General features: G+C 36.0%; 1 protein-coding gene across 1 annotated transcript in view; it reads right to left on the bottom strand.

Moving 5' to 3' along the window:
• Window positions 1-21,894, bottom strand: part of ADAMTS20 (ADAM metallopeptidase with thrombospondin type 1 motif 20) — a 262,945-nt gene that overhangs the window by 156,652 nt on the left and 84,399 nt on the right. Inside the window, exons 8-14 of the mRNA XM_042780536.1 lie at window positions 17,681-17,786; window positions 15,491-15,637; window positions 13,079-13,220; window positions 9,108-9,212; window positions 3,506-3,651; window positions 1,662-1,843; window positions 1,428-1,564 (exon numbers count right to left, since the gene is read on the bottom strand). Of these exons, the coding sequence (XP_042636470.1) occupies window positions 1,428-1,564; window positions 1,662-1,843; window positions 3,506-3,651; window positions 9,108-9,212; window positions 13,079-13,220; window positions 15,491-15,637; window positions 17,681-17,786 (965 nt within the window). The remainder of the gene's footprint in view (window positions 1-1,427; window positions 1,565-1,661; window positions 1,844-3,505; window positions 3,652-9,107; window positions 9,213-13,078; window positions 13,221-15,490; window positions 15,638-17,680; window positions 17,787-21,894) is intronic.

Genomic DNA, 21,894 nt, shown 5'->3' with positions numbered 1-21,894 from the left:
GTATCCACTGTGTGGGGTTCAATAACTCTTTCAATTCTCTGGAATATTTATCTAAATTTAACACGATCAAAACAGTAAGAAAACTGCATAAGACTCATCAAATCTTTCACAGACAAAATAAATATTGTGAAATATTTGAAATATTTTGTGAAATATTTGCCTTGTACATGAAAAGAAAAGTACATTTTCAATCGGATATTTTCTGCAAGTATTATGCATCTATATGTTCAGATCATCTTTATCAGGTTTTTTAAATTTGCATGTGACTATCTCCTGTTAATTTGGACAACACATAAATTTTACAGCCCAGTAAGTGATATTTCTCTGGTATTTAAGCTATTCTCAATGTGTAGGTTATTTTATTATTTTCGAACATCTCAATAGCATTTTCTGTTTAAAGCTTTCCACACCTAGGTAATTGGTAGATACATGGTTACAGCAAGGAGAAACTGATCTTATGGGGTTCTACCTTAACCAAAGAAATTAGTTGCTAAATTACACTTACATATTTCAGACTGCATTTGCTACTCTAGTTCTCAAACTCACCATCTGATTTAAAGATCGCTAGCTGCAATGACATTTTGAAGTTCTAATATGCAAATAAAATCACATCTCTGGCCCCACTTCAAATCCTTTTATGGATCTCCAAGAACCTCACCAAAACAATGCACATTTCTTAGCATACATTAACCATCTGCTAGTCCTTATGTACAAACTTTCTCCCTTATTTCCTCACCTTTCTAAAACTGTTCATCTTCAATACTGAGCTCAAGTCTCACACTCTCCAAGAAGCATCCTCTGAATCCTTTACCTACTTCTCTATAAAATATGACACTTCTTTCTTAATACCCCTGTGCCATCTTGCAGAAAACCCCAGAGCACTGCATTCTAAGTGTTTCTATGCCTATCTACCCCTCAAATCTGTAAGCATCTTGGGAGTAGCGGTTCTTATCCATGCTTTTATCTTTGGTGACTAGGCAGTATATGGCATTTAGTAGGAATGCAATAAATGTGTGCTGAATGTACATAAGAAGGAAGGAAGAGATGGGGAATGGAGGAAGAGAGGGAAGGAGAATATAAGTGTTTTAAAAACAGGAAAAAATTAACTTACACAAGGTTACATTTGAAGTAAAAAATAAAAAAGTTACAACTTGTTTCCTATTATTTTCTATCCTTTTAGGAAGCTAACCTCCCTTGATTCTGAGTGCCATAACAACAACAACAACAACAACAAATCATTAACTGATATCAATGTTTTGTGAGTCACTCTTGATGAAATTGTCTCCTAGCAATGTTCTTAGGACAGCATGATATCACTAAAAGTTACTCTAATAAGAATCCAGAACTGAAGTAATATTTGATTTGAGAAGGGGAAGAATAATATTTTAAGTCATTGTAAATATAGTAAAAACTTATAGCTTAGTTACCCGACATAGGCCTTGAACACAGATGTCATTAGTTTCAGTTCCGCAAGGAGTACCATCAGCAACCCTATCCTTCAACTGGTAGAAGTTAGTGGTCCCAGCAACCCGACAATAGAGTTTACAACGATCTTTCATGGCAACTGTAAAATAAATCAAATTTTTGGTTTACTGTAATACAGCTAAGGGTTCCTTTATCTCAAAGAAATTATATATCAAAGAAATATTATAATTACTTACTTCCACTATACTTTGGAAGCCATCTCACATTGGGGGGAAGACCATTGATGTTGAAATGTTTACCATCAAAATCAGAGCACTGCTTCTCTCGAAAGTCTTGCTTGCCTTTTGGACATGAATCAGTATTACATGATCGAAATTTCATCCTGCGGCCCACACAGTACTTTCCTCCGTTTCTTGGCCTAGTTAAATTCATTACATTTTAAAGCACATCAGTACAATATTATTTCTGCCATTTACTTCTAAAACTGTTTCACTCTTTTACAGGATCTGGAAAACCACTGAAGTCCCACAACATTTTTTTTTTTATCTCTAACTAAAGCAAGTAACAAAGTTTGTAAATAACTCTATGGCTAATAAATGAAAAATATCCACTTTAAGGTAGACAACATACCCTGGAGGGTAGAAATGATAACTAGATTTCCAAAAAAAAAAAAGAACGTGGAGTTGGATCCGACTCATAGGCACCCCTCCCCTCCTTGGGTCTCTGAGGTGGTAACACTACAGAAGTAGATTGCCCAATCTTCCTTCCGAGAAGCAGCTGGTGGGTTTGAACTGCCAGCCTTCTGGTTAGCAGTCAAATGCCTTAGGCACTATGCTACCAGAGCTCCTTACGATTAACTAATAAGTAATTAACTAAAGATAGGGATTCATTTTAAAATTTTGAAGAAGGATTTGTTCACTTTCTAGAAAAAAAAAAAAAAAAAGACATGTAAGATGTGCAGGAAGAGAAGATAATAAAGGAAGACAGAATCATGTTAAATAAAAAGAAATATATGTATTATATCTATATCTATGCATTTATGTTGTAGCATAGTGCCTAAGGCACTTGACTCCTAACCAGAAGGCTGGCGGTTCAAACCCATCAGCCACTCCTTGGAAGGAAGACGGGGCAATCTACTTCTGTACTGATACTGCCTCGGAAACCCAAGGAGGGGTCGCTATGAGTGGGGTCCGACTCGACAGCACGTAACAACAACAACCCATCCTACTTATAATTCAGTTTATGGAGTTTCAAGGCATCAGTCTAGAACCAGCCATCTCTTTGTTTCAACTTATGCTGAAAAATAAAAATTGATTTTATCAGAAGTTTTAGAATATACAGATGTTTAGCATAATTTCACGATTCTAAAATACATGTGAAGTAAATCAGACTTTATTCAAATTATGTCACATTTCTCCATTTAAAATGTTTGTAAATAAGATTTTAAGTACTTAAGAATGTCATACTGCTGACCAACTTAATTATCATTTATATAACAGACACTCTGTTTTAAAATCTTTATGGAATCTCTAAATTCTAAATAGTCTGATGAGAGGAGATATGCTTCAGTACTTATTCAGCTAGAAAGAAGGATGAATATATAACATGAGAAGCAGAGAAAGAAAATATCACATGACACTACCCAAAATAGTAAGGAACTGAGAAAAGCATTAAAACCAAATTAAAAGGAATAGTGTCTATACATATTTTGTCCAGGAGAGCCGAAATACAGGTGAAACGAGCTAGAATATCTCAATAAAACACAGAAAATGTCAAAATATGACTGTCATTCACATTGATTAGTATTTCTCAAATTCAGACTAAATCAGAAAATAAAAAAAGATATAGAGGAAGAGGTGTCTGCCTCAAGTGGGATTCTAAACATTATTTTTAAATATTAATTTTTTAAAAGATCTTGATCTACCAAGACATAAAATAACACAGCTTAAAGTATTCCAGAAGTTTTCTGAATCTCAGAAACTTAGAGACTGACCTCCAGTTTTAGAAGTAAATGAAACTGATGTTTACTTTCTGGTGCCTTGAGATAATCTTAATTTACAGTGACATAAAAAAGACATACTCTGGACGATTACAGAGCCTGATTGTGCTTTTGATTCCACCTCCACACGTTCTTGAACATGAACTATAAGGTCCCCATGGTCCCCATTCACCATCTACAGGACGCGTTTCCATTTCTTTGTTTACACATAGTCCATGGTGGCAATGCTGTAAAAATAATAAACCCAAAAAGATTAGAAGAAATGATTCAAGTATATCTAATTAGAATATCACATTAATTATAGTAACAATATAAAGATCAATACAGGTACAAAATGCATGCAATTAAAAGCAAAAAATGTTAATTCAGAAATGTGATTTATTTATGAACATTTCCTATGTACTGAGTAAAAGATTTGTGAAATGCAAAAAGAATATGATGTTCCCCTTGTGTTTATGATTTAGAATCTCATCAGGGAGGGAAGATCTATATATATGAAGAAAAATTAGACACAAAAATTAAAAATAGTATTTTCAAGATGCATGGAAACAATTAGTCCAAGCCACTGGTACACCATGTGATCTTCAGCCTATACAACTGTGAGATCAAAACAAGTAGATGGTACCCAGCTACCAATGTCAACCACTCAGAGGGGAATCTATGTAGGAGATCCTGGATAGAGTAGGAGAACAATGTGAAACAAAACACACAATCATTAAAAAAAAAAAAGAGAGAGAGACCAGGTTTGCTGGTCTGATAGAGCCTGATGGAATCACTGAGACTATGGTCCCTAGCTGCCCTTCACGTCTGTAATTGAACCCACTTTTATGGCTTCCAGCCAAACAAAGACAGGTTTATGAGTGAACATTTACATTAGGTAGATACAGTCTTTGGAGAGAACAATTATGGGAGAATAGAAGGGCCATGTATGCACAGGGAGACAGCCTAGGGGACAGGAGTGCATAGAGGGAAGGACACAGGCAAGAGGTAACTAAGGGGAGGAAGTGGGAAGGGAGCTATTGCATTACGGGAAATTGTAGTCAATGTCATGAGACAAAGTATATGTGAGCTGCTGAATGGAAAGTGAACTTGTTCTGTAAACTTTCACCCAAATCACAATTAAAAAAAAAAAAAAGTTGATTTCATCTGGACTAAAAAAAAAAAAAGTCCCCAAAGTAAAGTTTTCAATTAAAAAAATGAAAAATAGTATTTTAAAAAACTATATACAATATTAAATTAATATTGTATATATCCATGCTTTTAATGTTTTCTCAAAGATATCCATTTACCCTCTCACTGTTTTAGATAATTTTCTAGTCCATCTCATCCCCAATCTCAAATTATGACCTTGTTTCTTACTTCATTGAGAAAATGGACACTTACAGAATGATACACCCATAATATCCTACCATTCCTTCTACCATATCATCTGTGCCCATGAATTCATGCCCTGTCCCAACCAAATCCCTCCACTGGTATATTGATCCCATCCTTTGTTACTTCTCTCCCTCAATTCTCTCTCACTTATATTGTTTAATTCTCTTCTACATGACTGCTACTCAAAGTGTGTCTCATGCATTTATACCTGTCTGAATTATTTGTTACCAGTCTGTGAGGAAATAAGTACAGAACTGAGAATAAACATTTAGAAACTTGTACAGAATTTATATGTGATAGAGTAATTTTATGTCTATAAAGCATAATAATTAAAAACATGGCTATATTTTGAAAGTCTTTTTTACATTTCATTTTCCTAGTCAATCATTTTTATTATTTTGTACAAAAGTATCAGTTTGTAAATTATTGGAAATAAAAATAGAGAAATAAGACTATAGATAGTCTGAGAAATACTTCATGAGATCATTCCCATTAATATACAAACACACTATTATTTCTCCTATGTATAAAAAAAACTGTTTTAGACGCTACTCCCTCACTAGCTAACTATTGCTCTGTTTATTCATGAAAGGCTGTCTATGCTCACTGCCTAACTCTCTCTGCCTATTCTCTCCTACACCCACCCTAATCAGGCTTTTGCCCCACCTTCATTCCTCCATGACACTGGTTTTGTGGTGGTCACCAATGGTCACACAATGTTATAACCAGTGGCCAATCCTCAGTCCCTGCCTTCCTTGCTTTATCAGCAGCAGGTGACACAGTTGGTCACTCTTCTCTTTGATACATTCACTTACATTGGTTCCAGGACTTTATACATTCTTGGTTTTCTTTTATTCTTAATGATTACTCTTTCTCAGTTTCCTTTGCTAGTTCTTTCTCTTCTCTATGACCTCTTAATGTTGGAGTGTATTCAGGTCAGATTTTTGTCCTTTATTTTTCTCTGTCAATGTTCACTTCCTTGGTGGTGCCACCCATCTCATCACATCCATCTCCCAATGACAAGCAAATTTCTATCTCCCAGTCCACATATCTCTCCTGAACTCAAGTCATATAAACAGCTGCTTAGTCATCCCAACTTGAACGTCTAATAGACATTTCAAACTTAACATGCCCCAAATCAAATTTCTGCCCTTCCCTCTCAAAACCTATTCATACTGAAGTCGTCTCCACCTAAGTTATTTTTAGGTGCTGTCTAATCAGCTCTGACTCATAGCAATCTTATGTATAACAGAATGAAACATTTCCCGGTTCTGTGCTATCCTCATATTCATTGCCATGTTTGAGCTCATTGTTGCAGTCACTGTTTCAATCCCCCTCATTGCGGGTCTTCTCATTTTTGCTGACCCTCTACTTTACCAAGCATGATGTCTTTCTCCAACAGTTGATCTCTCCTTATGACATGCCCAAAGTAAGCAAAACAAACACTCATTATCCTCACTTCTAAGGAGCAGTCTGGATGTATTTCTTCCAAGATAGATTTGTTCATTCTTCTGGCAGTCCACGATATATTCAATATTCCTTGCCAACACCACAATCCAAATGCATCAATTCTTCTTCAGTCTTCCTTTTTAATTGTCCAATTTTCACATGCATGGCTAAGGTCAGGTGCACCTCGGTCTTTAAAGTGGCATCTTTTTTTTTTTTTTTAACACCTTTAAGGGGTCTTTTGAAACAGATTTGGCCAATGCAATATGCTGTTTGATTTCTTGACTGCTCCTTCCATGGCAATTTGGATCCAAGAAGAATGAAATCCTGGACAACAATTTCTTCTCCATTTATTATGATGTTGTTACAGGTCCAGTTGTAAGGACTTTCATTTTCCTTATGTTCACATGTAATCCATATTAAAGGCTGTAGTCTATGATCTTCATTAGTATGTGCTTCAAATCATTTTCATTTTGGTAAGCAAGTTGTGTCATCTGCATATCTCAGATGGTTAATGTGTCTTCCACCAATTCTGATGCCACATTCTTCCTTATACAGCCCAGCTTCTTAGATATTTGTTCAGCATATAGAACAAATAAGTAAGGTGAAAGAATGTAATCCTGTTGCACACCTTTTCCAATTATGAACTATGCAAAATCCCCTTGTTATGTTTGAATGACTGTCCCCTGATCTATGCACAGGTTCCACATAAGCAATTAAATCTTAGGGAATTTCCATTCTTCACAATGTTATCCTTAATGTTTTAATGAGCCACATAGTCAAATGCCTTTTACTTGATTAAACATAGGTAAACATCTTTCTGGTATTCTCTACTTTCAGCCAAAATTCATTTGACATCAGCAATGATATCCCCTCATTCCACATCCTCTTCTAAATTTAGCTTGAACTTCTGGAAGTTTCTTGATACACGACAATAACCATTTTTTAATTACCTTCAGCAAAATATTGCTAGTGTGTGATATTAATGATATTGTTCAGTAATTTTTGTATCTGTTTGATGGTCTGTCTGGAATGGGCATGAATATGGATCTCTTCCAGACGGCCAGGTAGCTGTTTTCCCGATTTCTTGACATAGATGAGTAAGCACATCCAGGATTGTACATACTTGCTGAAACATCTCAATTGGTATTCCATCAATTCCTGGAGCCTTGTTTTTTGCTATTGACTTCAGCATGGCTTGTATTTCTTCCTTCAGGACTTGTGGTTCTTGATCATATGCTACCTCCTGCAACAGCTGAACATTGATCAATTCTTCTTGGTACAGTAACTGTATTCCATTCATCTTCTTTTGATGCTTTCTATGTCATTTAATTTACCTTGAATCTCAAGAAATCTACTCCTACCGTATTAGCTCATTGGGAAAATACTAAAGTGGCTAGTAAGCATATAAAAAGATGCTCATAAGATTTATAATGGCCGTATTTGCACAGGGACATAGCTCAGAGGGCAGGAATGCATAGGAAAGAAGGACACAGGGAAAAGGTAACCATAGGGAAGAAAGCTGTTACATTATGGGGATTGCAATCAATGTCATGAAACAAAATGTGCATGACCTGTTGTATGGAAAACAAAGTGCTCTGTAAATTTTCACTCAAATCACAATTTAAAAAAAAGATTGATAATAAACAAGGAAATGGAAATTAAAACCACAATGAGATTTCATTTTACACTTAACTGAATGGCCGAAGGGAGTTTAAAATGGTACAAATACTTTGAAAAACTGTTTGGCACTTTCTTATAAAGTTAAACATATACCTATCCTATGACTTGGCAATTCTATTTCTAGGTATTTACTCAAAAGAATGCAAATATATTTTTACAAGAAGATGGGAACAAGAATATTCATAGCAATTTTATTCAGAACAGTCCAAAACTGAAAATGACCCAAGTGTCCATCAATAGAAGAATGAATAAGCAAATTTTGGCTACATGTGGATATAAACCCACTGCCATTGAGTCATATCTGACTCATAGTGACCTCTCCTTGGGTTTCTAAGGTGGTATCACCACAGAAGTAGATTGCCCAACCTTCCGTCCGAGGAGTGACTGGTGGGTTTGAACTGCCAGCCTTCTGTTAGCAGTCAAATGCCTTAGGCACTATGCTACCAGAGCTACTACAAGTGGATATAAATTTGTTAAAACTTATGAAACTGTATGTCTGTGTATTTACCCATATACTTCAACTTAAAATATCAAGTTTATACCCCAACTGGATTTAAGCTACTCAATAAATCAATTAACAGTTTTTAAACATGTTCAGTGCAGATAATATTGGCCACCAAGATCAAAAGAACTTGACTTCAACTTAGAACATAATTTGGCAGATTTAGGTAAGTTCATAAGTAATGTTAGAATAGTGATGGTGTAGTATCATATACAGTTTAGTTTAGGGACATAATTTATTTTAGTATGATTAGAACCAACAAAGATCTAGAGTAGCCACTGTAACTTACCACTAATACATAACTGAATTTTATGGGAGAAAATGTATGCAATGACAGTATCCATAAATTTAGGGGATTTGCCAAAATATTTGGACCTTTATGTCTGTACTCATTAGTAATGACAAGGCTATAATATACTTAGATAACTATATATTGTAATTATTTCTATGATAATCTATTTACAGCTTTAATATTGATCTGCTACATCTAAAAAAAAAGGGATGAAATTGAAGTTAATTCACTTAACAATGTACTACATCAACCAAAGATGACAAGGAAATGAATTCACCTAGCAGAGCAAAAGTTGACAAATAATGAACAAAAGGCTGAAATGAGAGTAAATCACATCCTTGGATAATCTCTTGATACAAGACTCACCCTTGAAGAAAACCTACCATCCCAGGACCACAGTTTGTTCCATCTGCCAGTGGCATGTGTTGAGTGCGACAGCCCTTATGAACTCCTTCTGAGCTTGTACACCAGAGACGCCTGCACTGTTTCTGCAAAGGAACAGAAAGCAAGGGAGCAAGAGTAAAAAAATAAAATTACAACCACCTTAATCAATTCAGTATAATGCATCAATTTACGCATTTATACTAAATATTTCCTGGTTTCATGGTCACAGCTAGAAATAATCAGCAAAAATGTTTACTAAATCATTAACTCTTGCCATCAATTTTTATCTAAATGCGTACAATGGCAACATTTAGTTTTTTAAAATTTTTAGATTTTTATTCATGCACTGAATAATGGGAAAGATTAATTGGAGTAGAAGTATTTAAAATTATGTAAGACATTTTTCTCTCTTTACAGGATATTTTCCTAAAGGACTTCTTGTTTTTAAATGTTATTCACAAGGAGTTTCCAAAGCCTCTTTTGATCCAAGAATGGAATGTATGAATAATGTACATAGAAATATTGTATAATATATACTGAACTTTTTTATTTTATGGATATAACAGATACTTTCAATTTTTTAACAAAGGGCCTGAAATTTTCACAAGGAAACAAAAATCCATACATGGGCTCATAAGAGCTGTAACCAATGTAATTCTTTTTCTGAATTTAAATTCAAAGTTTATTTAGTGTCCAAATCAGGTAGGAAAGAAATATATCTTTTATAATGAAAAATTAAATATTTTCCCCCATAGGGATACTCAAAGGCTTAGTAAGATTTGTGATTTTAAATATAAGGTTTTGGAACAATATTCACTAAGGAGAACATAAACTCTATCTTTCTGCACTGACTGCTAAGTAACTTTCTTTCATTTATTCAACAAATATTTATTTTGGGATACCTACTAAATGGAAAATATGATAGTAGGCAATGGGGATACATCTTTATTTAAACGAATGAGTGAGGCTGATTTTTGTCGCAATATTCATAATCTACTGATGTGTTAAGCAAGGTATATACAGAGATACCTAGAGAATGTTACAAGAATGAAGAAAATACAATGACTACTCAGAAAGTAAAGCATGATTTTACCAAAGCAGTGATATTTATTCTGAAATAAATTTTAAATTTTCCTCAAAATAACAATTATACATACAGTAAAAATGTTAGCTCATCTATTTCCATGGAAATTAAAAGTATCTAATCTATGAAAAATCCTTAAAATAAATTATAAAGCAATAGCTTGATGGAGATTAAACAATATACAGTAAATTTCATTCCCTTGGATTCAAATATTGTCTTCAGAGGATGAGTGAGAAGAAGTCTTGGAGGTGAGATCACACAATGGAGGAGCAGTGGTGAGGCAAGGGCTACAGGTATGAAGAGGAGGTCACATAATCAAGGCACAATTTAGAAGCAGAACGGGTGGCACCACCATCCACCCAGGCTGGAATCCTAGGCCCTCTTGTCCCTTTCCCATTTGATACTGAAAGGGGCAGCATACCTGGGGAAGGGGGTGTGAGCACAGCTTGAGCCTGGGCCTGCTGAGTGTAAGGCACCTGATAGGACATGCACTGCCATGCTTAGTCCTAAGTCCTGGCACATTTTATAAACCTCACTGCCATAACCCTGGGCTGACTATCATCTGAACTGACTGAGTGATTGAAGGATGCCCAGTGGGTAAGCTGGCGGGCTGTCTCTGGAACTCAGTAGAAAGAGTTGGGAGTTATCAGCAAGAATCACAGTAGCCTTCCTATCAAGGCTGACCTCCTGTCAGGTGTTGTTCTAAGACTATATGGATTAACTCCTTTACGCCTCACAATCACCGTAGGAGATAAGCACTCTTACAGGTGAGGAAACTGAATCGCAGACAGTTCACAACTTGCTAGGAAGTGGTAGAGCAAGCACTGAACCCAGGGAGTGGCCCTCTTAATCACTATGTTATAGGAATCACAGCCAACAGATGGAGATGAGAAAAGGGGCATGAACAGAGTCCCAGACAACAACTGCACACAAGGAATAGCCAGAGAAGGTAAAGCCATCACTGAGGATAGAAGAGGAGCAGGAGGAAATCAAGAGTGCTGCCTCACACAGGGTGGGCTCAGGGTGTGCTGGAATTAGTCAATGAATGAATAAGTCTGTGATGGTAAAGGAATGGGGGTGAGGATGACACTCCGAAGAAAGAACTGGGGGGAAAAAAAAAAGATGTGCATGGTCAGCATTACCCTGCAGAGAGGCTAGGAGGGCCCTAGATTTGGAATCAATCTGAAGCTGCCAGCCACAGACCAGTCCAGCCAAGTGTGCGTGGTACTCAGTCTGGGCAAGGCCCAGTGAAAGAGGTCTCAATATACTCTGTAGGTGGCAAATCAGTCACTTTCTTTCCTTTACTCTTATGTCAAATTCCCTCAAGTTTGGAAACACTTGGCTTCCCACACTGTTCACAACTACTTCCAAGGCTCACACTATAAGATGTTGCCTCTTTATAACCAGAAATTCCTCCATCACCATACTGGAAAAAGAAGAGTGGTGACTCCATATTGCCTTTGATTTTGTTTTAAATAAGAAGAACCCAGAAGTGAGGCCTTGTCCATATTCAAGTTATGCCATTTTCCCATATATGCCCAGATCCACTGTTTGCCAAGGCAAGCCTCATTTTCCTTATTAAGCAACATACAAAGTAAACAGAGCTCTCTAACTGCCCCAACTCCAATCCCAACTTGCATAGTTGAACAAGTGCCTGATGAGGCACCTAAGAGCCCAGCCGTAATAGGGATACAGACTAGGACACTGGAGTAGGAGTAGGACCTGTCCCAGTCTGGCTCACCACTGACAAGCCCTGGGCATCAACAACAGTAGTGCCTACTGGGTGCCAGGTTCATAATTACCCTAAGTGTTGTTATTACTATCCCCATCTTATAGATGAGCAAAGTGAGACATCAAGTGGCCACATAATTTGTTCATGATCACCTAGTTGGGATGTGTTATGATTTGAATTATGTCCCCAAAAAATATGTGTTGCAATTCCTAACATCTATGCCTGTGATTCTAATCCCATCTGGGAATGGGTTTTCTTTGTTATGCTAATGGAACAGGATTAGTGTAGAGTGTATCTCAGTTGATCTCTTGAGATATAAAACAGATTAAACTAGCAAACTAGTAAACGGAGATGAGGAAAGAGAAAGGCCAAGCCACATGAAGATCGCCCAGGAACAGAAGCTCAAAGAAACAAGACCTTCTTCCAGAACCAAAGAGAAAACCTTCCCCTAGAGTGGGAATCCTGAATTTGGACTTCTAGCATCCTGAACTATCAGAAAATAAATTTTTGTTTGTTAAAGCCAAAAAAAAGAAAGAAACTATTGTCTGTTGTTTATTAGATTCCTTGACCCTTTACCACAACTCAGTATCAAAATACCAGCATTTCCACCCCATACCTTCAAAGTAATAATATTTGAAATATATATAGTTAAATAATTTTAGCATATTTTTAAATTATATAACCTCTCCTAGCTTCTGTTTACTAAGTGAAAATACTTTACAGAATTCTGTAAGAGGTAACAAAGATAATTTCTTAAGTGTCTAACAGTTCTTGGCATACAATAAATACTCAAAATACTTTGTTTGTTCTTGCTATGTGCCGTCGAGTTGGCCCCAACTCATAGCGACCCCTCCTTGGGTTTCCAAGGCAGTATCACCATGGAAGTAGATTGCCCCATCTTTCCTTCCGAGGAGTGGCTGGTGGGTTTGAACCACCAGCCTTCTGGTTAGCAGTCAAATGCCTTAGGCACTATGCTACCAGCATTCCCCTTTTACTTTTAACCCCTCTCTGTCAAATACTAATTTTTTCTAAGAATAAAAAATTCTAAAGATTTATTTAGTTCACCTTCCTTAAGAAAAAATAAATATATATTTTTAAATACATCATAGCTTCAACTTTATAGTTTTCAAACAAAAAGATAACAGTTTTCTTACCAAATAGGGACACACTTGTGATCCAGGACCAAACATAAGTTCACACTGCTTGTTTACATCATACAACAATCCAGGAAGTTGTGAAGACAGATCATATATTCTTCCATTTGGTTTGTCAAGAAGGCATTCCCCATGACCAGAACTTCACAAATGCAGAAAATAAAACATTGTGAATATACATGGAAGCATTTTAATACAAGATTTTTATCACATTTTCTGTCATCCTGTACTTTCAAAGAGAATATCAATATTTTTTGCATAATTTAAAAACTCATAACAAAATCAATTTAGCAATGTTCTTTTATATAATAACATTCTCACAGTTTACAAAACACTTTTTATGGACTTGATTTCACTTCATCCCCACAAAGACCTTAAAGGTTGTAATTTTTTTTTCAATAGATAACAAGTAAACAAATTTGCTAGAATACAATGTATGAAACATACATTCATATGTTCATCATGCTACACTTTTGCTCTACTTTGCTATCCAATAATAACACCCGATTTGTAATGTGCAAAGTGTAAAAAATGAAACTACGTTTTCAAATCATTTGAGAAAGTAGGTGTCTAGTTCTAAAGAAAAATAACAAAAAAAGTAATTTTAAGTTTTATGTTGTGTCCACCTCAAAGCAGTTTCTCAAGAAAGTACAGCACAGAGTTAAGAGCTCTGGCTTTGGATACTTGCTCTGTAATTCCATTACTTCCTAGACTGTGTGAAACTAGACAAGTTATTTAATCTTCTAAATCTACTCATCTGGTAAAAGTCATGGTAATAATCTACATTGTAATTTGCTACTAAACCAAAAAACCAAACCCAGTGTAATCAAATCAATTCCAACTCACAGTGACCCTATAGAATAGATTAGAACTAGGCTATAAATCTTTAAGGAAGCAGACTGCCTTGTCTTTCACCTGTGGAGCAGCTGGAGTAGGTTCAAACCACTGGCCTTTAGGATAGCAGCCAAATACTTTAATCACTGTACCACCACAGATCCTTAATTTGCTGCTAAATTACATGATAAATTATCTATTACAAGGGTTCATGTATATATCTTTTCTCCTACTTTATCATATAATATCTAATCTAAAGAAAATACTGTGAAAATGTTCAACAATTTCAGTTGGTTAAAAGCAATAACTTGTCCCACTGAAATGACTGAAAAATATGTTTTGGAAGTTTTTACTGGCAAAAGAAAATAATTTATCAATGTATGTCAATAAAATGAACATGTAACTTAAATTTTCCATTGAAACAAATTATAACAATAACCACCCCCCCTCACAAAAAAAAAAAAAAAACCAGCACACCTACTGGTATTTTTAATCAATTCCTCACTTAATCATTGAACAAAGCTATAATGCAATTATGTACAGATCAGTCACTATGAGTTATGTGTGTTTAAATCAAGTTACCATAGAAGGATAAATAAGTACTTCTGATTATAAGCTCTGGTGGTGTAGTGGTTAAAGTGTTGGGCTACTAACCAAAAAGTCAGTGGTTTGAATCACCAGCTGCTCTGTGGAAGAAAGATGGGACAGTCTGCTTCTATAAAGTTACAGCCTTAGAAACCCAATGGAGGTTGCTATGAGTTGGAATCAACTCAATGGCAGTGAGTTTTGTTTTGTTTTTTTGATTATATATGTTCATATATTTATGAACATATATTCCAAAGCATGGTTTTATTTCTTTCTACAGTGCTCATAAGAGAGGTAACTAGAAACTTCTAATATTGTTAAAATGATGATTAGAAGATGTAGCTGAAGAAATTATATGATATTGCATTCATACCAAAAGATTACCTGAAGAGGGCTTGGATTTGCCTCTTTAACAAGTTTTAATGAAACACTATTTGGATAAAGGGGGTTGGAGAGTTATGAAATGTGGTGGGAGGTGGAGTGACGGGGCAGAAACACCTGGATCAGACAGACTTTTCAGAGCTGGGAAGAGTCTCCATAAGCATACGTGAACTCAGAGACACATCCTTGTGGCTCTAGCTGTCCTTTTCATCTATGCCTCAAGGATTCCTCAAACTTGACATACTCAAACTGCACTCAAAATATTACCCAGGAGCTTCTGAAATTTTCAAAAACACACAAGGAAGCAGTGATTCCCAGTAAGCCTCCCCTAAAAAGGAGTTTTCATCACAATAAAGGGTCCAAGTAAAAAGGCAGTAGGACTGAACTGCCAAAAAAAGACTGTTAAAAAATGTTTTCATTTTGTAGGAATTAAATAATATACATGCATATACAACTTTTACCTTTTTTTAAGCATCCATTTGTCAGTGAAAGTAAACAAATTTACACAATGAAAAACTAAACATAAACTGAAATACTTTTAAAAAAGCATACACATTTCAAATTTGAAAAAAATTCAAGTATTCAACTACAGGAACATATATTCAGACTTACTCTAGGAATTCAGTGATGTATTTCTGACTACATTTTGACCAGGTCCAAGGACTTGTGTGGTAATTTAAACTTGGGGCCATTACATGATACTGATGTTTAATTCCAGTTTCCTTACATTTAAAACTATCATCATGTGGAACATTAAATCTAAAAATGAAAATAAACACTTAAAAAGAATATTAAGACATTATTCCAGAGTAAACAAAATTAGTAACCTATACTCTATATTTATCTTACATTACAATGAAAGTATAGATAGATTGAGTTACATTGAAATTTGTACTCTTGTTCTCTCCTTAAAGCATTATGAAAACAGGATTACTATCATGTCTAAGGGCACATAACTTCTAAGAAACATTAGATTATAACTTTTAATCACTAGTACAGTTGGTTGATGTGGCTTCTGAGTTTAACCAATCAAACCATCTGGATTCTGGCTCACCTCATCATAATATGGACATATGTTTTATGTAGAAATACTGTAGGTTTCAATACTCATGTTCTTCTGTGTGGATACAGATTAGGTAAAGGAGATAAGCACAATAAATTCTACACCAATGACTATTGCTACACTATCAAACCAAACCAAACCCACGGTCTCAAGTTGATTCCAGTGCCATCAACCCTTATAGGACAGAGCGGAACTGCCTCATAGTGTCTCCAAGGCTGTAAATCTTTAAGGAAACAGACTGCCTCATCTTTCTCCTGTGAAGCAGCTAGTGGGTTCAAACTATTGACCTTTTGGTTAGCAGCCAATGCTTTAACCATAGTGCCACCAGAGCTCCATATAGTATCAAAAGGGTTTCCAAAATTCCTAAATTGCTATCATTCTGGATTGTCCATCCATTTGAAATGAAACAGATTAAGTATTGCTCCTGCTCTATAATCAATAAGTGATGATTGATATAAATGGAATAATAGAAATATTCCCAAATGGCAGCTAAATCTTCATAAGAATAGAAATGACATTAAATAATTTGCTGGCTAGCTACAGATCTCATGCATTCTTTCAAGGATCCAAGTATAAATTCAAGTTTAGAAGGTACCTTGCAACCTCCTAATTCAGATCATTCTCTACAGAAGTTTATTTTTAAGTCAGTCATTTAATTGAACTACTTACCCATATCCTAGGGACACCTAAAGAGCTTCTTAGGAAGTAGGTTAAAAATGTAAATAAATGTCTAAGATGGCATTCTATGCAAGAGCAGTTTTCAACTAGTTAACAGCCTGAGAAACAGCACTAGTGCCTCCAAGTGCTTCATTCAATAGCCCTCAGGTCTTCTCCTGATCCTATTCCCCCACTTCAATAAACATTTTATAAAACGAGTTATGCAGCTTGCTAATGATCATGAGGTACAACCATGCCAAAAGACACGAAGAGGCACTAAATTACTAGAAATGACCTTCACTTCAAATTACTCTACCCGTGTGTTCTAATGTGCCTAAAGGCATGACCAGGAAAAGAAAATGTAGCAAAATTAAGTAAGGCAACTCGAGCCTCAGTTTACTATTAGCCGACAACAAATGGGGGTCCATCTGGAATCATTTTTCAGAGAATAAGTTTGTAACAGGTTTCTGACTTTCTGTGGGAGCTCCAAGAGTATCACAGGAAATCATGGCTTCCATTCTTAGAGCACAGAACCCCAGCAGAATTTTTAGTAATGCAGAAACAGACAAGAGAATCCCAAACTTTAATAAAAAGCTCTGGTGTAGGAGGTGTGAAATTAAATTTAAAAAAAAAATTAATGAACATGGAATCCCCACAGACGACATCCTCTGCTGAGGCTCTAGGCTATAAGAGCAAGAAATGTGTTGGAATTACAAATATTAGTTGGGAGTTCCCAGAGCCAGTTCCCTGAGGGCCTTCCCATAAGATGGTAGAGGACAATACCTGGTCATGTATAGGATAACAAAGGATAGAGGCCAGAAGTGCTTGCCATGTAATCCAGCACAGTAAATGAAATAAAAGAATTCCCAGTTCTAGTTCTTTGCTTAGTCTGTTGATCTGTGCAGCCTGTCTGACCTAACATAGATCACAAAAGAGCCAGAGTTAGCATGTCAGTGTTAATAATTATACCAGTACTTGTTTTTATAAATAAATGAAGATGCTATTTGACTCAATTGCAGATGGAATTTTAGCCATTCTGTGCAATGACATAGTGAGAGCAGTAAGAGGTAACAGATACTTACACATGCCCCAGCTCGTGGGCTATAGTAAAGGCAGCACTGAGTCCATTTTCCTCACTAATAGAGCAGCTCCGCAGAGGATCACACAGCGTACCTAACTCTGCTAAACCTGAAAAATTTCATGTTTGTATTTGATCAAAATGGAAAATGACAGTAAAATCATAAAGTAACAGTATAATCATAAAGTTTTGAAGCACTTATCATTGTCATCACTATTTAGTAATGAATGCAGAGTTGCTCCAGAATACTAAAGCAAATTTAATAAGATGAGAAAAAAGGGAAGGTTTGTCTTCAGTTCAACTTTTTTAGCAAATCCTTGGATTCTTACTTAATAATTCAAAATTCTTCAATGTGAAAGCAATTTAAGAAAAAGCAAAAGAATATTTATTACAGGAAAGATGACACGTAGGCTACAATAGCATGAATAGTAGAAAAGTTCACAGAGGTTTAAACACGTAAGAGAAAAACAGGTAAGAGAAGAAAATAAGAGGGATTTTTAGCCCTCTTATTCTTTTTAAAAATTTTAAGGCTTTGAAGCAGTATACAAATAATTATCATAATAACTAATTAAGTAAATATATATTATTTGCATACTACAATTAACTGTATATATGTTAGGTAGAATATAACATGATTATAACGTAAGAATTATTGTGAGTGCTTGAAAATTTGTAACTATGTCACCAAAAGGGAATACATCATATATCAGAATCTACTCACCCTATCAGAAATAGTAACATGTAGTAAAAATGTGCTGCCTAAAGACAGAGGTAGTATGAACTGCCTAGACACAAAATACAGTAGTAATTACAGTTTATAGAGTCACATAAAAATAATATAAAAGAAGAAATTTAAAATAAATATCTATTAAAGCAATCCATATTCCATCATCAAGCAAGTTAGCATTTCCTTTGTTTATTAATTTACCATAGTTTTTACTATTACTATCTGCTAACCAGAAGGCTGGCGGTTCAAACCCACTAGCCACTCCTCAGAAGGAAGACTGGGCAATCTACTTCTGTACTGATACTGCCTCAAAAACTCAAAGAGGGCTCCCTATGAGTTGGATCTGACATGATGGCAGTCAGTTTGGGTTTTGTTTTTGGTATTCGTCAATAAACAAACAAACAACAACAACAACAAAAACCCTCACTGCCATTGAGTTGATTCTGACTCATGGTGACCCCCTTTGGGTTTCTGAAGCAGTAAATCTTTACAGAAGTAGATTGCCCAGTCTTCCTTCCACGGAGTGGCTGGTGGATTTGAACCAACAACCTTTCTGGTTAGCAGTCAAATGCCTTAGTACAGTTGGTTGTCAATTTACTTGCTCTCCTATAAAGATTCTTTTCATAAAAGAGATTTTATATATATATAGATTAAACATTCTTCATTCTAAAATTTTTGCATTTAGAAATCCCTTGATATAGAATAAATAGCCCTCTCACTCAACAGTCTTTCATTATTATAAGTTCAAAGCATGGATATTTTCTAGAATTTAAGGTAGATTTTTTAACTATTGGAATGTTTTTGTTGTGCCTTAAGCAAAATGGAAATTAAAGTAAGGAATCTAAAAAGCATGGGATAAATTCAAAGACTAATTACTTCATTTGCCAATACTTTTTTTTTGAACAAAAGAAGATCTGCCCTCTTTCTGGCCCCAATGCCAAAAGGTCTTACTTAGGCAAAATCAATCCCAAACCTACTGCCATCAAATCTATTCCAACTCATAGCTATCCTGTAGGACAGAGTAGAACTGCCCCATAGGTTTTTCAAGGCTGTAAATATCTATGGAAGCAGACTGCCTCATCTTTCTCTTTCTCAACCAGGGCACCAACATTTTAGTTAGCAGCTGAATGTCTTAACTACTGCACAACCAGAGCATGTTCTTACTTGAGCAAAGTACTACCATAAAGCGTTTTCTCTTAGTTAGAATCAAGACAAAAAAAGAAATTCTTTAATAGCCCTCTGTATAAAGCTTGAAGGAATTTGTTTTTCTCAAGATTCTAAAATTAATGATTGCATATGTAATTTCCAGTCAATTCTCATCTTACTGCATATTTTTCCTCTGTCAGGATAAGTTAAAGCTTGAGACATTTTCCTCCTGGATATCCTGCTGCTCTCACGTCTTCATTCATATTTTCAATCTGCAAAGTGGCTCAGTTCCAATATATTCTTTTTAAGGACTGTTTAGGTATTTGGGACACAATATTGACTTGATTCTCACCCAAATTACTGTTACATGCTTAAAGATGGAGGCACTCGAAACTGAAATATTTAGAACAGGCTAATATTTATAAAAATATGCATTGCATATTATTAGAAACTAAACTGAAATATTCACATAAACAAGCAACACCAAAATAACCCAAGGGAATGCTAGCATTTGGGTAATAAGTTATAGTCAATGGTTTAAGCCTAGCTTCACCTAAGTTAATTGTGGGTCCTCTAAAAATTGTCAGAGGTAGAATAAATCGGCATAGGCCCAAATTTGATACTGTTCCCTGTGTTTCAAAGTATAATGAGCTGCATAAAGTTACTTAATATTGCCTAATATTACCTAATCTTGAAGAATTAAACCATTTTTCAACACATTTGGTATTTTGGGGCTCATGGACTGAGAAATAGTGCCTAGGAAAGGAGGTATAGAAGGAAACCTAGGAAACCTAACATTTTGTGTCTGTCATTAAAAACTGATCTTCACTTACTTTATTTCTACATATTTTAAATAAGAAAATAAAATACTAACATCTGTGTTAATGCAAACTATTTATCCTTATCTATAAAATTGCAATTTCATATTACTTGGTTCCATAGTTAACACCAATGGAAGCAGCAGTCAAGAAATCAAATGACGTACTGTTGTTGTTGTTGTTGTTGTTATGTGCCGTCGAGTCGGACTACACTGCTGCAAAAGACCTCTGTCAAGTGCTGAAGAGCAAAGATATCTCTTTGAAGACTAAGGCGTGCCTAATGCAAGCCATGGTATTTTCAATAGCCTCATATGCATGTGGAAGTTGGACAATGAATAAGGAAGACTGAAGAAGAGTTTATGTTTTTGAGTTGTGGTTGGGGAAGAATACTGAAAGTACCATGGACTGCCAGAAGAACTAACAAATCTGTCCCAGAAGAAGTGCAGCTAGAATGCTCTCTGGAAACAAGAATGGCCAGACTTCGTCTCAACTACTTTGGTCATGTTGTCAGAAGGGACCACTCCCTGGAGAAGGATGTCATACTTGGTAAAGTGGAGGGTCAATGGAAAAGGGGAAGTCCCTCAACAAGATGAATTGACATAGTGGCTGCAACGATGGGCTCAGGTATAGCAAGGATTGTGAGGCTGGCACAGGACTGAGCAGTATCCATTGTGTTGTATATAGGGTTGCTATGAGTTGGAGCTGACTCAGTGGCATCTAACAGTAACACAACATGAAACTGCAAAAATTATTTATACAAAAATCCATAAGATTAGTTTGAAGATTAAATGAGATAAATCATGTAAAACTTTAACATAGTACATAATACAAAACATCATACATAGTGAGGTGGTCTGGTGGTGCAGTGGTTAAGGCATTGGGCTGCTAACCAAAAGGTCAACAGTTAGAACCAACCAGCTACTCTACAGCAGAAAGGTGAGGCATTATGCTTCCATAAAGATTTATAGCCTTGGAAACCATATGGGGCAGTTCTACTCTGTCCTGTAGAGTCACTGTGAATCAGAATCAACTCAATAGCAGTGGGTGTGATCATACACAGTGTCATCAGAAATGTTAGCATTGTTAACCCCTTGATTTAACAAATGCTAATAATAATGCATTTATTTTCATTGTCTATGTTTCTAAGCATCTGTGATAGTTGGAGCTGTGTGTCAACTTGGCTGAACCCCAGTTCTGTGTGGTTGTTCCCATGATGGAATCAGATGACTGTGTTCTGAGTGGCCAATCAGCCCAAGGGGAGTTTCCCTAGGGGTGTGGACTGCTTCCAAGATATCCAGGGACATCCTGGGAAGAGAGACATTCTTTGAGGGATTGGAACCCTGGTGTGAGGACTACAAACTTCCGTGAGTGAGCAGCCCACCACTCGGCCTGGAGATCTTGGATTCGTCTTTTGTTGGAGTCAACAACCAGTGTACTGCCTGCCAGCCTTGAATTGCTTGGCCCCCTGCGCTTGCAGAAGCTAAGGCTGCCGCCAGCCCGAAGTTTCCTCCAGGGACTTTGGACTTG

Source organism: Orycteropus afer, unplaced genomic scaffold, assembly GCF_000298275.1.
Source record: "Orycteropus afer afer isolate SDZICR_OR568_19922 unplaced genomic scaffold, OryAfe1.0 scaffold00045, whole genome shotgun sequence".
Classification (NCBI taxonomy): domain Eukaryota; kingdom Metazoa; phylum Chordata; class Mammalia; order Tubulidentata; family Orycteropodidae; genus Orycteropus; species Orycteropus afer.
Note: the sequence above shows the minus strand (reverse complement) of the source record. Positions and strands in the feature narration are given on the sequence as shown.